Source organism: Cannabis sativa, chromosome 4 (assembly GCF_029168945.1).
Source record: "Cannabis sativa cultivar Pink pepper isolate KNU-18-1 chromosome 4, ASM2916894v1, whole genome shotgun sequence".
Taxonomy (NCBI): domain Eukaryota; kingdom Viridiplantae; phylum Streptophyta; class Magnoliopsida; order Rosales; family Cannabaceae; genus Cannabis; species Cannabis sativa.
The window spans coordinates 77,871,998-77,888,828 of NC_083604.1; the positions used below are offsets into that span (position 1 = coordinate 77,871,998).

At 29.3% G+C, this 16,831-nt stretch overlaps 3 protein-coding genes across 3 annotated transcripts; 1 reads left to right on the forward strand and 2 right to left on the reverse strand.

Annotated features, from left to right (window-relative positions):
- The first annotated feature begins 4,045 nt into the window (after positions 1–4,045).
- On the forward strand, positions 4,046–9,481 carry LOC115715122 (beta-galactosidase 3). The gene is made up of 19 exons (XM_030643934.2): positions 4,046–4,693; positions 4,789–4,884; positions 5,007–5,119; positions 5,233–5,299; positions 5,384–5,476; positions 5,620–5,763; positions 5,928–6,016; positions 6,111–6,216; positions 6,315–6,402; positions 6,518–6,636; positions 6,728–6,892; positions 6,984–7,162; positions 7,270–7,379; positions 7,470–7,579; positions 7,662–7,772; positions 7,851–7,964; positions 8,062–8,264; positions 8,354–8,690; positions 8,781–9,481. Exons 1-19 carry the CDS (start codon positions 4,523–4,525, stop codon positions 8,910–8,912), a joined length of 2,547 nt encoding a protein of 848 aa, XP_030499794.2. The 5' UTR covers positions 4,046–4,522; the 3' UTR covers positions 8,913–9,481.
- A 1,020-nt stretch (positions 9,482–10,501) lies between these two features.
- Positions 10,502–14,020, reverse strand: LOC115713812 (thioredoxin H1). The gene is made up of 3 exons (XM_030642297.2): positions 12,663–14,020; positions 12,193–12,315; positions 10,502–11,428 (listed from the first exon to the last, which is right to left on the reverse strand). The coding sequence occupies exons 1-3, from the start codon at positions 12,837–12,839 to the stop codon at positions 11,261–11,263; spliced, it is 468 nt and encodes a 155-aa protein (XP_030498157.2). The 5' UTR covers positions 12,840–14,020; the 3' UTR covers positions 10,502–11,260.
- Positions 14,021–14,115: 95 nt separating this feature from the next.
- On the reverse strand, positions 14,116–16,135 carry LOC115715221 (protein RTE1-HOMOLOG). Its single transcript, XM_030644063.2, has 3 exons — positions 15,999–16,135; positions 14,986–15,249; positions 14,116–14,875 (listed from the first exon to the last, which is right to left on the reverse strand). The coding sequence occupies exons 2-3, from the start codon at positions 15,247–15,249 to the stop codon at positions 14,450–14,452; spliced, it is 690 nt and encodes a 229-aa protein (XP_030499923.1). The 5' UTR covers positions 15,999–16,135; the 3' UTR covers positions 14,116–14,449.
- Between the last annotated feature and the right edge of the window lie 696 nt (positions 16,136–16,831).

A 16,831-nucleotide genomic window follows, 5' to 3' on the forward strand; every position in this document is an offset into this window, starting at 1 on the left:
CAAACATATTTATGTATACATGTTTATTAATTAGTGATATGATATATACCATAAGTTGTAACATATATATTAATAATCAAATTTATATTTATGGGGTAAGATCATATATCTTATTGAGTGGGTGGCTAAATTAAACGAAGTGCGTAATGTGCGCAAAAGTTGATGATAGTAATCAAATTAATTAGGGCTTGAGTGGACTAATATTATTATAAGGTCCCCACTCATTCATGCCTTTTGTTTTGCTAACAAAATTTCCCTAGTTTCTCCACTCTTCACGCCGAGGAATAATAATTTTTATGTGAAAAAAAGAAAAAGAAAAAAAAAATGTGTATATATATATATGAGATTATATATATCTTTGTATATATAAGAAGTAGTGCTAGAGAGCCAAAAATAAAGCCAAAGTGATATATTAGCAAAGGAACAAAGATTAGAGACAAACCCTTTTAGTTTTAGTTTATTACTTATAATAATTAATAAAAAGATAAAGAGAAGAAGACTAACCCACCATGTATATATGTGTATATATATCTAGTTGACTTTGTTTTTGGTGGACTATATGATTTTTTATTTTTATTAAGTAGTAATTAATATTTTATATAATAATAATGATGAAGTGCATAGGGGGTTGTGCATGTTATTATTTATTAATTAATACATTATTCATTTTAATAATGTAACAAGCTCATTCATATCATTTTATTATTTATTTAGGTTAGCTTTGTTTCAATTATATAAGAAGAAAAATATTGAGAAAAGGAAATTAATCATAAAGTAAGGAGCCAATCTGCTACCACCAATCAAGAAATTCTTAAAAGCTATAAAGAAAGGTATATAATAGAGGGAGTACATGATATTGCTGAAGTGGCATGTTTTGATTGGATAGTATTACTTGTTATGTATCAGTCAACACATCATGCTTATAAACTTTTACAGTCAAAGTTATGCTTCCAATGTCCCATTTTTGTTTTTGTAGGTCTAATAATAAAAATCCAATTAAAAATAATTGATAATACCTAAAGGCAAAAAAAAGTATTATCCAAAGTAATTATAATTTTTCTTGAAAGGGTGTGAAATTCATACCAATATATTTCAGTTTATACTAACTATAGTTTTTTGGTTGAAATACATGTTAACATTAATAAATTTTCATTGGGCCTATTTTATGACTTTAGTTTCATATATTAGGCAAATACTTTATAGTTTATCTATTAGTACTTTACATTTATTTTTGGTTATATTAACTACGTGTATATTATATACTAATTGTAAGAGCAATAAATTTTCTTTTATATATAGAATTGTTAAAAGATATTACTGGTGCTTAGTACTTTCATCGATGTTATACGTTATTAGTATAATTAAGTATCAGTTTCATGTAACTTAAGAAAATAACTTTTAAAGAATATTGCTAACTAATCATAATGCGTCATATATTAAAGGTATTAGACACTACTGGTATCCAATAAATTATTTTTTTCACTTCATTAATCTACTTTTAATGATATTATTATGGCTGGATTTTTTTTTCCAAATTATGTAAAATAAAAAGAAAAAAGAATACATATTTTTATGTATTACTAGGTGATTGTTACGTGCCAAGCCACGTAGTGTTAGTTTTATTTAATATTTTTATTTTTTATTTTAATTAATAATTAAAATAGTATAATTATTTGAACGATTTGTTTTATATTTGAGAATAGTATGTGATATGATATGTTGGTATATTTAGTAAGTAAAACATAATTGTGTTATAATAATGTATGTTATTAATAGTAAAATGTACATTAATCTTCTAATTGAAAAAAGTTCTATTATCTCATTTCATATTTAATAATAGCTACACAACTATATATTTATAGACTTTCACAATTTTTGCAAATTACTAATAATCACCAATAATATAAACACAAACATATAAGGTAAATACTCATATACAGTCTCACATTTATATTATCTTTTCTAGACATTTTATCTATATTTTTCTTTTTTAAAAGATAAAAAAAAAATTATTAATATTCTCTCAAGATAGGTTTGTTAGAGAGAGATGTGGGTAAGATGATTTTTTTAATTTAAAAAGAGATTATTAATATTTAAAAGATTGTTTTTTTTTTCTTCCAAATTATGTAAAATAAAAAGGAAAAAGAATACATGTATTATAGACTTTGTATATATTTTATTAAAGCTAGAATTTGTGTCCATAAAATTGATGACATATATTGAATTAAGTATTCTAAACTTTTTAGATATATTAGAATTTTTTGTTTGAACTATTAAGATTGTGAGATTTAAGGACTTTCGTCCAGACGCATGATGTAAATGAAAGCTCATGAAACACGATTTGATACATATTAAAGAGCATAAGCACAATTTTAGTATATAACAAAGTTTGAAGGACACAATCGGTACATGAGCAACACCATGTTAGGAGTCCATTAATAAAATTAACCATAAGTCATTGATTTCAACAATTTTAATAACTTGAGGTGAATTTTTAACAATTTCAAAAATTCAAAAGATACGATTTTGCATACCAAAATTCGAAAGACAACAATCTTAATTTGCTTTAATTTAAAATTCATCGTGTGGGTCTTAATTTAGTATTCTTAAACTTTTAATAATTAATAATTGTACGATAAAATTCTACTATTGATTTAATAAGAACATTGTTATTGGGTACTAACACTACTTAATATTTTTTATAGGTTTCGTCCTATGATTAGTTAGCGATATTCTCTAAAAGTTATTTTTTTAAATTATATGAAATTCAATACTTAATTACGCTGTATGATACCGAAAAAAACTATCTAACTTTGTAACCAAGGATGAGGGTTCCATCCATTTAGTGGTGCTTTTACCCTATCATTGTGAAGAGGGTTCAACTTTTTTATTTTTCTAGAGAATGTATTATAATATACTATATCTTATACAATAGGCTTTGTTAGATTAGAGATTGTAAACAATGTACACATTATTTTTAATTTTAAGAAGGAAAAAAAATAACAAAAAATTCGGACCCACATTATGATACAAGTGTATGAGGGTATTGGGATACTAACAAAATTTTCTATGTTAGTAGTGCATAGAAAAGTGAGTCAGAATTATCACAATTGAATAAAAATTGGTAAGAGAACAAAAATATTAGTATTATTGTAATCTGTAGCATGAATTGACAGCTGGTCTTTGATGAGGATCTTAGGCAGAGATAGCATAACAGATCCATGGAAGGTTGAAGATTGACATATAGATATGATGATATGAGTTTTAATTGAGACAATAAAAAAGTTAGGAAGAAAAGCAAAGAAAGATAGTGACAAAGAGAAAAATATGAAGATGAAAGAAAGATAGGAATGGAGGGAGTTCTATTCCATACATATACACATATTTTTCTTTTTTCATGTGAACATGAAAGAATAGCCCCCAAAATAATTAAATGAAAAGAAAATAAAAGGGGTTTTGTTGTTCACATGGAAATGGTACGGTATGTCATGCCCTTTGTGGAAAGCCAACTATTTGACAGACGCAGCAAAAATGTGATATGAAGACATATGCTTTGGTTTGGTGTAGCCACACTCACCTTCCTTGTGTCATTACTACAGCAAGGTTATTTTGGTCATTTCAATTGAAAAATGTCCCAAAAACTAAAATAAATACAAAAGAGTTATGATAGGAAATATTACTATTATCCAATCTTACATTAGGACTCGATAATAACATTTCTAGAGTCGTGTGGCAACATGCGATTGGTCAAAATGTGGTTTTAATCAAGATGGAAAACACTTAAACAAAAAAGAAAATGAAAATTTGATGAATTGGGTTAGTTTAATTTCCATAAATATACCTTTTTAATATAATACATTTTAATTTTTGTAAATGACTGGTAGTATTACACAAAAAACTTTGTATTGAAAGCTGTCACATCATGTACATTATGTATAGTTTATTAAGTATTAGTCTAAAGCACATTAGGAAGAAAATTTGGCGCTAAAGCAAAAGGAATACTGACAAGTTATAAGGAAATAGCCTCAAAAGTACACTTTACAGGATTCTGTAAAACGCATGTTAACAACTCAGTTAATAAATCTTCATTAACCAATGAATGAACTGTATAAAGCTTTGATTTTTATTAATTATAATTATTAACTCTTACTGTTTTTTATTAAACTTTTCATTCGGTTTTTACAAAGTTTTCATTTTTATTTATTTATTTTTCTTAATTCGTAGCCACGCTGTGTAACGACCCACGACACTTGTGGACTGTGAATGAGTGAAAGCTGGTGCCTTTGTGTGTATATATATTACTTATTATACATACAGCCCTTCTGCTCAGAGTCTCAGACCATATTTAGTGAAGAGAGAGTTGAAGAAGAAGAAGAAGAAAAATGGGAACTTTATCTTTTCCTCTCTGAGTCTGAGACACCCTTTTCTTTATTACCTCTCTTTTTTCTTCTTCCTCTACTCTTTTGACCATTTTCATTTTATACTCTACCCAATTGGGTATCAGACGAAGATAAGAGAGAAAATGGGGATAAACATTTGTTCCAAGCTGTGTTTTTTAATGGGTTTGGTTTGTGTTTTGAGTTTAGAATTGATTCAATGTAGTGTTACTTATGATAGGAAAGCCATTGTGATTAATGGGCAAAGAAGAATTCTTATTTCTGGTTCAATACATTACCCCAGAAGCACTCCTGAGGTACCAAAAATCCTTTCTCTACTTTTTTTTGTTGTTTTCTTTTATGTGTTTTTTTTTTGTTCCTAATTTTCTTGGGAAAATGGGGTGTGTTTTAGATGTGGGAAGATCTGATACAGAAGGCTAAAGATGGTGGTCTTGATGTGGTTGAAACTTATGTGTTTTGGAATGTGCATGAGCCTTCTCCCGGCAATGTACTTGTCCTCTTCTCTTCATACTCATTTCAACTATTATTACTGTCCGTACAGTGTTTTTGGCTTTGTTTTCTTAGAAGATTCCTCCTAACTTTGTATTTTTCTTGGTGGGTTTTTTGCAGTACAATTTTGAAGGGAGGTATGATTTGGTAAGGTTTGTAAAAACCATTCAGAAAGCTGGTCTCTATGCTCACCTTCGTATTGGACCATATGTTTGTGCAGAATGGAATTTTGGGTACTCACTCCTCTTTTTCTAGCTAGATCTTCATAACTTTGACTATGTTTGTTCATCTTTGAATTTTCATAATTGAGTTTAATTCACCATTTTGACACTTAATTTTTTCACAGAGGTTTTCCTGTTTGGCTAAAGTATGTTCCTGGTATCAGCTTCAGAACAGACAATGAGCCTTTTAAGGTTTCCTTCACTAATTTTTATTGCAACCCCAGTTTCAAAATTACATATTTTATACTAAAATGTCTTCTTATATGGTGTTTTCAGAATGCAATGCAAGGGTTTACTGAAAAGATTGTTGGGTTAATGAAGAGTGAACATTTATTTGAGTCTCAAGGAGGCCCCATCATACTCTCTCAGGTATGAAGTTTAGAACTTTGTGTAGTTTTTCAATAGAATAAAATAAGTGGAGAAATCTCAGTTAAGTTCAGCTCTACTGGCACTAAAACTATTGATAAGTGTCAATTTGCAATAAAAGTTTGTTTTTTTATTATTATTTTCAGATTGAGAATGAATACGGAGTACAAAGTAAGCTATTTGGCCCTCCTGCCCGGAACTACATGAATTGGGCTGCAAAAATGGCTGTTGGAATGGACACTGGAGTGCCTTGGGTTATGTGCAAGGAAGAAGATGCCCCAGATCCAGTGGTAACTACTCTAAATAATCTCTCTACTCAACTGATCTTAGACTTGTCACATGCTTCATATTTATTTTATTTTATTTTATTAGTGATTTGGCAAAACATGATCTTTCAACTTTTGTACTTTTGACGAGGGATTTCTGAAAATATGTTGTAATTAACATTTGACAGATAAACACATGCAATGGTTTCTACTGTGACACTTTCACTCCCAATAAACCTTATAAACCTCTAGTTTGGACAGAGGCTTGGAGTGGCTGGTATGTGTAATTGTACTATGCAATTCTTCTCAGTGTATTCTTAGTAAATGAGAAATCAACTCATCTTTTGTTTGTTTATAAAAAATATATGAAGGTTTACAGAGTTTGGTGGTCCAATTCATCATAGACCAGTTCAAGATTTGGCATTTGCGGTTGCTCGATTCATTCAGAGAGGAGGGTCATTTATTAACTACTACATGGTTAGATTTTTCTCTATAACATGTTTTGGAAACAAAAATTTTACTAAAATAAATAATGCAAGTCTTATTTGTTCTTTGTTTTCCTCAATGTGAAACAGTATCATGGAGGTACCAATTTCGGACGTACAGCTGGTGGCCCTTTCATCACTACCAGCTATGACTATGATGCCCCATTAGATGAATATGGTGAGAAATGATATCTGAGCTTAATTCTGCAAGTGATTTCCTGCTGTTATGATAGTACATTGTAAGAGTTGAGGTTTTGCATAGCTAAAAATTGCTGTGCTGCTATTTCTGATAGGTTTGATTAGGCAACCCAAGTATGGTCATCTTAAGGAGCTTCATAAAGCTATTAAGATGTGCGAAAAACCTCTAGTTTCGGCTGATCCTATCATTACTTCTCTGGGGAGTTTCCAACAGGTTCTTAGCTTAAAATCTTTTACTACAAGATTCACACTGTTTAGTTAATTAGATAGCTTTTACTGACTTCGGGCTATGTTTGGAATTCTAGTCTCATGTATACACTGCGGAAAATGGAGACTGTGCAGCTTTTCTCTCGAATTATGATACCGAGTCAGCTGCAAGAGTGTTGTTCAATAACATGCATTATAACTTGCCTCCTTGGTCCATCAGCATCCTCCCCGATTGTCGGAATGTAGTTTTCAACACTGCAAAGGTATATTAAGCTATGAAATAAAACCGAGAGCTTTCCCCCAAAAGGCTTTAAGAAAATGTCATACCAATTTCCTGCTTTTTTTTGTCTTCAGATCGGTGTTCAAACATCGAAAATGGAAATGTTGCCAACTAGTTCAGAACTGTTCTCATGGGAGAGTTACAATGAAGATGTTTCTTCTATAGATGACAGATCAACATTCACAGCTCCAGGTCTCTTGGAACAGATTAATGTCACGAGAGACACTAGTGATTACTTGTGGTACATAACTAGGTGGGACTTAAAGTGCTAATGCTTTACATGGTTGAGATATAAAACTCTTTATTGCGTTTGTAGATATTAATGCAACTCTTTTGTTTCTCAAATTTGCAAAAAAACAGTGTTGATATCAGTGCATCTGAATCGTTCTTGCACGGAGGGGAACTTCCCACTCTCATTGTTCAATCAACAGGTCATGCCGTTCATGTCTTCATTAACGGACAGCTAACAGGTAAAATTTCGATTCACTTTGCATGCATTTTCTGTTATTTAGTCAGTATGGAGATTTAAAAACATTCTTCTTTGTTTTCTCTGTAAAAAGGTTCGGCCTTTGGAACGAGACGAAGCAGGAGATTTACATATAATGGCAAGGTCAATCTACATGCTGGAATAAACAAAATTGCACTTTTGAGCGTCGCTGTTGGATTACCGGTTAGTTTCTTTCCATAACTGATGCAAATTTAGCATTTTATTTGATTATTCTCTGATCGAAAATCACATTTATTTTTTGAAGAATGTGGGAGGACACTATGAAACATGGAGCACCGGAATCCTTGGTCCAGTTGCGCTGGAAGGACTCAACCAAGGAAAGTGGGACTTATCCTGGCAAAAGTGGACCTATCAGGTTAATGCATTTACTTACTTTGACATCAAAATTGATATGAACTGTTCGATGAAAGCTCATTGCTTTTAATTTATACAGACTGGTCTGAAAGGAGAAGCTATGGATCTTGTCTCTCCAAACCAATTTTCGGCTGTTGAATGGATGAGTGGATCATTAGCTCAACAAAGACCACAACCATTGACATGGCACAAGGTAATGCTATGCAACCGAAAAAAAGATGCAATCTTTTTTCCTGTTGTGAACACTCTATCCAAATACTTAAAAAACTTTGTCTCTTTCAACTTTGCAGACTTATTTTAATGCGCCTGAAGGAGACGAGCCGCTTGCCTTGGACATGGAAGGAATGGGAAAAGGACAGATATGGATTAATGGCCAGAGTATTGGAAGATACTGGACTGCTTATGCTAATGGTAACTGCAACGAATGCCATTACGCTGGAGGTTTTAAACCTCCCAAGTGTCAGCTCGGTTGTGGACAACCAACTCAACGATGGTACGATTGAAATTGAAAAATCCCATGTTAACACAAAACAATTAGTGAAACTACCTTTAATCACCATCGCCAATACTTTCATTTTTCAGGTACCATGTTCCTCGGTCTTGGTTGAGGCCAACACAGAATCTATTGGTTCTTTTCGAGGAGCTTGGAGGTAATCCTTCAAGAATTTCTCTTGTGAAAAGGTCAGTTTCAAGTGTATGCGCTGAGGTCGCCGAGTACCACCCAACAATAAAGAACTGGCACATAGAAAGCTATGGAAAATCCGAAGAGTTCCACAGTCCAAAGGTTCATCTGCGTTGTAATCAAGACCAATCTATCGCTTCTATCAAATTCGCTAGCTTCGGTACTCCTTTGGGAACCTGTGGAAGTTACCAACAAGGAACATGCCATTCACCTGCTTCATATTCTGTCATAGAAAGGGTAACAAAATGGTTAAACATTAAAATACATTGCATTGCTTTCCTTAGAACCGAAAATTGAAATCATTTTCATTCTTCATTTTTTTCACAGAAATGCATAGGGAAACAAAGATGTGCAGTAACCATATCCAATAGTAACTTTGGGCACGATCCATGTCCGAACGTGTTGAAGCGTCTGACAGTCGAAGCTGTTTGTGCACCAACAGTTGGAGGGGGTAATTAAGCACACAAGAGAATGCCTTGCTGTGACTACTACTACTACTATTACTACTTGACAACATAGAAGATTAGTACAGAAAGAGAGAGAATCAATGAAGATTGGAATGAACCAAACATAATTTAGTTAGATGGAATTTGCCATAGCTTTGTTTAAGTTTCTGAGAGTGTTTTTACTGCCAAAGGCAATTAGTTGTTGATTTATGTTGGATAATGAGCTACCTACCCTTTAGAGAATAGGTTGTTTTTCTTTTTTTCAAGAAAAAAGTTTGTACATTTCTTAAGGTCCTACAATTTTTGGGTCCTTAAGACTTAGGTAGGGAGAGTTTTCGGCGGCCCCGGTCCCCGGCCTTTTAACGGGTTATTGGCACCGGGAAATGAGGTGGTGTATGTTTATTGAGTGATTTGTTATTAGTTATTCTGTTTTATTTTATTCCTGGGGTTACCTAAAACAAAGTAAAAAAAACACAATAACCCCAGTTTGGATCATCTTAGAAACGGTTCCTAGGATGACCATATTGTTTGTATGTGCAGTGCAGTAAACTAATGAATGAATTTTACAAGTGCTTTTCTCCATATTTGTCAAACCAATTGCTAAATGTAAAAATGAATACGATTTAGAATATATGTCCAACAAATTGAAAACATTAATGACTTGTTCTAAACCTTGAGGTAATAGGTATTTTAAGGTATTAAGCACTATAAGAGATGGTAAAGGTGCATTTTTAGTCTTATACATTTTGATTTAACAAATAATATAAAAAATCACTAATTAATTATGACACACTAAATCAGTATAGTATTGAGCACGTTAAGGTGGCAAATAACAATACTCACTACTGTATTCCACATAGTGGAGACATAATAAGTAAAAATATAACAAGCTCGCATTTTATTTTAAACGAGTTGGGTCTAAAAATAACAATCTTTATAAAATTTACTTAGTATATTGGGGCTTTTTTATTTTTATATTTCAAAATAGTTTTTTTTTTATTATTATTTTTTTTTTTTGCATTTTTACGGAATTTTATATAGAAACTCCTATTGCAACTAGCGCTGCGATCTAAATTGTAACAAAAAATCATTCAGAAACTCCTATTGCAACTAGCACTGCAACCACTTTAAAAATCTAAACCGTAATTTTGAAAAAAAAAAAAAAATAATATATAAGGTAATTTCCTTAATATATTTATATTATATATTATTATATATAAATATAAGGAAGAGGTTTCAATGGTTACATTTTTATTGTAACTATCATGGTTACATTTTTTTAAGCCATTGGATTACTATTAAATGGTTGTGATTAATTTGGAAATTAAATAAAAATAAATAATAAATAACTTGTAACCTGAAAGTAACCTAATCATTTATTTCCTTATAAAACTTTAATTAAGATTAATTATATTTTAAAATTAAATTAATTATAATTATTAATTAATTTTTTGCAATTTATTACTATATAAGGATCTTTTAGCAATTTATTTTTTTATACTTAAATTATTTAAAATTTTATAGCAAAACTTTTTATAATTTAAAATTATACACATATAATTTCATAATTTAAATTTTGTTATACTTGTAATCTTAATTTTAAATTATTACACTTAATTATTTAATTTTTTTATTTAAATATTTAAAAAGTAAAAAATGAAATAAGTTGAAGGATTTTTTAGAAAAAAAATGGATGCACTTGTTATTGATTGATTAGCTTGAGGCATCATACTTAGTTCATATAATTGTAACAAAATAATTAAATATCATTTAAAAATAATTAATTATTTGAAAATTTATTATAAGAAGAGAATTTTAATTTGTGTCAAAAGAAGTTTAATTTTTGTAAAAAAAAATAAAGTTTATTGTAAATATTATAATTAAATGGCTTAATTATTAAAATAATTCAAGTAAGGATTTAAATATAAATATTAATTGCTAAAAGAGGTCTTGTTAAATATTTAATTAATTATTTTAAGAAAATAGTTAATTATAATTAAATAATTCTAAAAAAGGAATGTCTACTATTTAATTAATTATTTTAAGAAAATAATTAATTATAATTAATCAAATCTAAAAAAGGATAGTCTACCTATTAGTAACCTGCTATTACAGGTTAAAGAAAAATGTAACCATATGGTTACAATAAAAATGTAACCATTGAATAGTCACCCATAAATATAAATGTATACATATATATATATATACAAGTACAACTATATTAGATTATATTATAACCACTTGAGGCTAGTTCAAGTGGTCATAAGAGAGTGTGTGTTAGAAATTCTGAGTTCGAGTCCCAAATTATATCTTGTGTAATATATAAACGCTTAAATAAAAACAATCAAAAAAAATATTAGATTATATTATGTGTGATGATGAGGATGGTTCAGCTGAAGTGGAAATGTTGCTTTGAATAATGTGGTGAAGTTCTTCTTCCCTTGATCCAACCATCTTGTCCACTATATTTCCTTCTTTCAAAAATAAGAATGTGGGCATTGCTTCCACTGTCCAATCCTCAGCAACCGACTACCATACATACCAACAAAACCACTCATTCATTCATTAAAAAACTAAATTATAAATTATTACAAAACTAACATAAATAAATTAAATGGAGACAAAATAAAATTTAAAAAAAATAGTTTTTTTTTTTTTGGCTACACTAAAAAAAATGGTGCGGATTCCACCTTTACCTTCTTAACCTGGGATAAGTTGAAAAATATTTTTTTTTTGTATTCATTAATCAAAAATACCCTTATATTATATATATATATATATTTTAAATATACTCACTTTTTTGAGTGGGTTGTCCAATATACCTTCACGCTTTACTTAAGTCTAGCATATAGTTTGCATTAACTTAAGGGGTTTAATGAGAATATTATCTATAAAAGTGTATATATCTTAAAGAATATAAAAATAGAGTTAAAAATTAAAACAAGTAAAATAAAGTGGGTATACCATATAATTTCCTCTTTCAACCTTTGCATGTGGCCCAAATCTAAAGTCCGTTAAGTCTAGCCCAAACTGATAAAGGGTATAATTGTTTTCGGTATGTAAAAAATTATAAATAATTTTGTATTCTTATTGTGGATTATATTATAATTATTTTTATTAATTTATATTAATTAATTTTAGAAAATTCTAAATAATTTATTATTCAAAATAATCAACTATCCACTTTACATTGTATAAAACATATCAAAAATAAAAATATTTAAAAAAAGTAGAGCCTACCATAGAATTATTAAGTGTTATTATGAAAGTTTGTAGGGATGTAAGTTTTATACCATCAATTCATCGACATCAACCTCGAGAAATATGACATTGGGAAATTTCTTAGCCAATTCTCTATAGAATGGATTAATGCGACGACATGGTCCACACCATGAAGCTGTGAAATTAATAATCATCTGTGAACCAAACACAAATATCTTAGTAATTTAATCTTATTGCCATGTATACATATACATAATTTTTAATGATATATGTTACCTAATTATAAGAGAGAATATAAAGCAATTGATAAAGAAAAAAAAAATACTAATACTTGTCCAATTCTCTTATAGCATTTTTCAAGAAAAACTAAGACTCTTTGTTTCACTCCAACATTCAAGAAAACATGATTAATTATATTTATTATAATTGTATTTGCAAGAATTAATGTACTTATAGAGTAAATAAATATGTAAATTAAAAAAAATCATAAAATAACAATTAGAGAAAAAAAGAAAAAAGAGATGCAAAATGAAGAACTTACAAGACTTTTGGATTCGTTAGCTTTTTGAAACTGTTTGTTCCATATCTCAATAGTGTCACAATTAATGACATGTAAATAATCTTTCTTCGTTTTTTTCTTATCTTTGTTAGAAACACGAACACACAATTTGAGATAATATAAAAATTTTAAAATTAATTTGTTTTTATTAATTAGCATTTCAATATAAAGTGCCTACTTATAAATTATATTACAAAAGTTTGAGAGAATTTCAATAAATCCTTCTGGAGGAACAAATATATGAGCTCTAATAATTATTACAAGAAAAAATAGATTATTGATAAATAAACTTCTTTCAAACTAAAAAACAAGATTTACATTGGCTCAAAAAAAAAAAGTTAAAGATAATGCAAATCCAGTGACTTATATTACTCCAAAGGTTTAACAAAAATAATGTTAATTATAAGTTAGTGGTTCTCAATTATTCACCTTAACAAACTCCACTTTTCTTACTGACCATAGCTTATCATTTGAGAGTCCAAGCTGGATTACATTTTATTAGCTCCATAAAAAAAAAATGGATTAAATACCTATTTTGAGTATCAAGTATAACCAAATCAAGCTTACATTATTATTATAATGATTTTCTAAAGGATAAATAATGTTTTTCCCTCCCAAACTATTATCTTTTTAAAAGTTTATCCTTAGATTTACTTATTTATTTTGGCAAAAATTCCTACAAAATTATTGTAATAATTACAAAAGTATTTTTATTGTGTATGTTTACTTTCAAGTAACACTGATGACCCAATTTCAGAATCCACATAAAAATATATATACAAATAAATAATAGGGAAACTTACAAAAATACTAGAATTTCGGTTAATTTTTACAAAAATACTGTCACACGGAAATTTTTTCAAAAATACTGTGTTTTTATAAAACACCAGTAAAACACAAAGTAGAACAACTCAAAACAACAGTAGAACACCAGTAAAACACCAGTAGAACACCAGTGAAAACTTAACACAGTATACTGCAGTATGAAACTTATAGAAAAATACAGTAAAAAAGTAAAAAATACCGCCTGACAGTATTTTTGTAAGAAAATGGCAAAAGTTAGTATACCATGTAAATTTCCCTAAATAATATAATTATTGGGCTTGGACCATGTCACCCGAATAATCTCAGCACATATGGAGCAAATCAATTCCACATATCAAGGTCAGAATGGGATCAGGAGTATATGTATTCTTAGAATTAATACTTGTAAATTCTTTATGACTACATATGGAGCAAGCACTATGAATTATGACTACATGAAGAACCCGCTTAAAAACTGGGCAAAATTTAATAGAATGAACAAGTTTTCAATAATTACTATAATTTAGAGGTTTTCGTTAAATACAATAATTACAATTTTCAGAATTATCTTATATTGTTACAAAAGGATGATCAGTATTTAAAATACAGTATATAATTATGACACTTTGAATGGATTATATAACTTGAAGATATTATATTTCAATTGAATATCAGTCCTCTTTTACAAATGAAAATATTGGACCAAATAGTATTTTCTCATTAAGAGTGCATATTTTTATGTCCTTCAAATCAATAAGGTTATGAGAAATGATGTATACTTGTGTCCAGAGTACCACACTTAAAAAAATCTTCCCAAAATGAATGAATTAACAATATACTCTCACTCAAAAAGCACTCAATCCCTACAGTGTCTTTCTTCTTCTTCTTCTTCTTCCCCATTTTAAGAACCGTGGTCAAAGCTTTACAATCTTCTTAATTGATATATAAATATGTAATGGCAGAAGTTACAATTCAATTAAATTCTTGAAAATGTATGTACCAAAGAAGAACCAACCAACAAGGAAAAAGGTAAAGAAGGCCCAGAACATTAGAAAGGTACAGCCTCCAAAAGCAAGTCCAATACTAATAACTACAAGAAATGGTAAGAGAGACCTCACCATGGAAGCTCTGTTAACCCATTTACCCTTTAGAAAGATTAAAGTAGCAAGGTTCACCACATTCCACCCACCAGTATTGAACCGTAACCTATTTAGACTGTTGGCCACGAAAGAATGGCAATTGCAAGTGAAAAGGCTGTAAGAGCGGTGCTGAAATTCCTGCGTGCTCTTCCGAATTGCATCATCCCATGTCAATATCTCATTTTCAGGTTGTTCATCATGCTGTTGATCCTCACTAATATACAAACTCGGACAAGGAAATGCATGACACCGCTGATCAAAATCATGGAGAAGCATGAGCTGGCAATAATGATGAAGCTAATACAAATCACTATGGCATTTGGTGAAGTGCTATAAGGTGCCAAGCAAATTCCTTATTATACCTTTTCTTTGCTAATTGGGAGGTATCGAGCCACTGCTCCAAAAGCAAAGTTATCCACAGACACAAAATTTGGACCAGCAAAGTCCAAAATCACACCATCCTCTCTGCATATGCCAATGTGACCAATAAAAGGAATGAACCATGAAATAACAGGAATGGGAGTCCATACAATGCAGCACGGAAACCGGGCTCTTTTAGGGTCAATTTGCAAATCTGGTGATGCTTCAATCATCAATTGGTTCTCAGGGTCTGCATTTGATTCCATCTATAAAAGAAAAAGCAAATCCAACCAAATTGTGTCGATCAATCAGATGAAAAAAAAACATGAATTTTGTTACCAAACCCTTAACACAGGCTGATCATCTAATGTTAGTTTACCCCAAAGTCATGTTATTGCACTAGCAATTTTCAAAAGCAGATTATTTGCAAAGGTCACTAACAAGTCCGTAATAACAGACTGTTAAACATCATAATTATACCAAGTAATTGAGTGATCAAATATTGACTCTTTTTTTTTAACAAGATCAAATATTGACTGAAAACAAGAAGATCATGGGACATTAAAACTATACATATATGAAATCAAAATCAAAATTCAAATTCAAAAGCAGGGTATTAATAAAGCATGAATTTTGATGCTTATGCTTTCAATATATACCAGACAATTGCCTATAAATCTAATCTTCTAAACTTTTGACTTCACATTACTCTATACAAAACAGATCAATCAGACTCAGCCCCTTTGCTCAAACTATAAGTCAAACAAAGAAACAAATATAAGCAGATAATAAGATCAAGTTTATCACAAGAACTAGAAAAAACTTAAATTTGTTTCATTGTCGTTGTCATATATATCCTAAAACCCAATATTGTAAACAATACAGCCATAGATATCTTTAAACTCATTATGATAATTTAGCCCTATTTAAATGCCCAATTAAAGAAATGCACGCTAAACGCTCAGCTTTCACAAAAAATTTTAGAACTAAAGAAAGCGAGGAAAAAGGAAAGTACCTTCGAAACGAGCAATTTGAGAAAATAAAGGAATTGGGAATGGGGGACGAGTTATCGATCAGAATAAACCCTAAAAGATATTCGAATCGAGATCATGATTTATTTAAGCAAAAGTATAAACGACATGTTTTTATACGATTTTACCGTTTTCAGTTGTCGTAAAATTAAAACGACACTTTTTACTCTCTCTCTCTCTCTCTCTCTCTCTCTCTCTCTCTCTTCTCTTTTTAAATAAAATGTAAATATTATTTTTTATTTTGTAAAAATTATCAAATTATTTTTTTGTTAAATAATAATTGGGATACTAATTTTTTTAAAATAATAAATAATTTCAATTTCTTTTTTCTAATATGTATATAACCAACTTGAAGTCCTAGTACAAACAAGTTCTAGTCATAATATTTTTAAGTAAAGTTTTATTATGATTAAAATTATATTCATGCTATTATTATATTTTATTTTAAAAATATAAATTAAAATTATCATTTAATAAAAGAAAAGATCTAATCAATACAAACATTAAATCAACCACTTTACTTTTTGGTTTATCTGTTGTAAATTCCAATTTGAAAATTTAATTGAATAAGGTGGTCAACAACTTTACTTCAATTAAAAGAAATTCCAATATAATTTTGTTAAAAATCCCATATGATTCACTATTTCACTCAATTTAAATATAATAATTAAGTTATGTTAAAAATCTTTTTAAATTATATTTGTAATATAAAAATCATATAATAATTATATTTTATTGATAAATATTAGATATTAGAAATTCAACTTTATCTTATAGCTGATTGATCAATATGATAATATAAATATTAAAATTTAAC

Bases quoted from the DNA above. Each gene is read 5' to 3' on its own strand.
- LOC115715122 (XM_030643934.2), top strand. From the start codon at position 4,523: ATGGGGATAAACATTTGTTCCAAGCTGTGTTTTTTAATGGGTTTGGTT. The intron at 4,694-4,788 runs GTACCAAAAATC...GGTGTGTTTTAG, and splicing joins ACCCCAGAAGCACTCCTGAG to ATGTGGGAAGATCTGATACA. The intron at 7,163-7,269 runs GTGGGACTTAAA...GCAAAAAAACAG, and splicing joins TACTTGTGGTACATAACTAG to TGTTGATATCAGTGCATCTG.
- LOC115713812 (XM_030642297.2), bottom strand. From the start codon at position 12,839: ATGCTAATTAATAAAAACAAATTAATTTTAAAATTTTTATATTATCTC. The intron at 12,316-12,662 runs GTAAGTTCTTCA...TTTGGTTCACAG, and splicing joins CTAACGAATCCAAAAGTCTT to ATGATTATTAATTTCACAGC. The intron at 11,429-12,192 runs GTATAAAACTTA...TATGTATGGTAG, and splicing joins TTGATGTCGATGAATTGATG to TCGGTTGCTGAGGATTGGAC.
- LOC115715221 (XM_030644063.2), bottom strand. From the start codon at position 15,249: ATGGAATCAAATGCAGACCCTGAGAACCAATTGATGATTGAAGCATCA. The intron at 14,876-14,985 runs GTATAATAAGGA...GATTTTGATCAG, and splicing joins TCCCAATTAGCAAAGAAAAG to CGGTGTCATGCATTTCCTTG.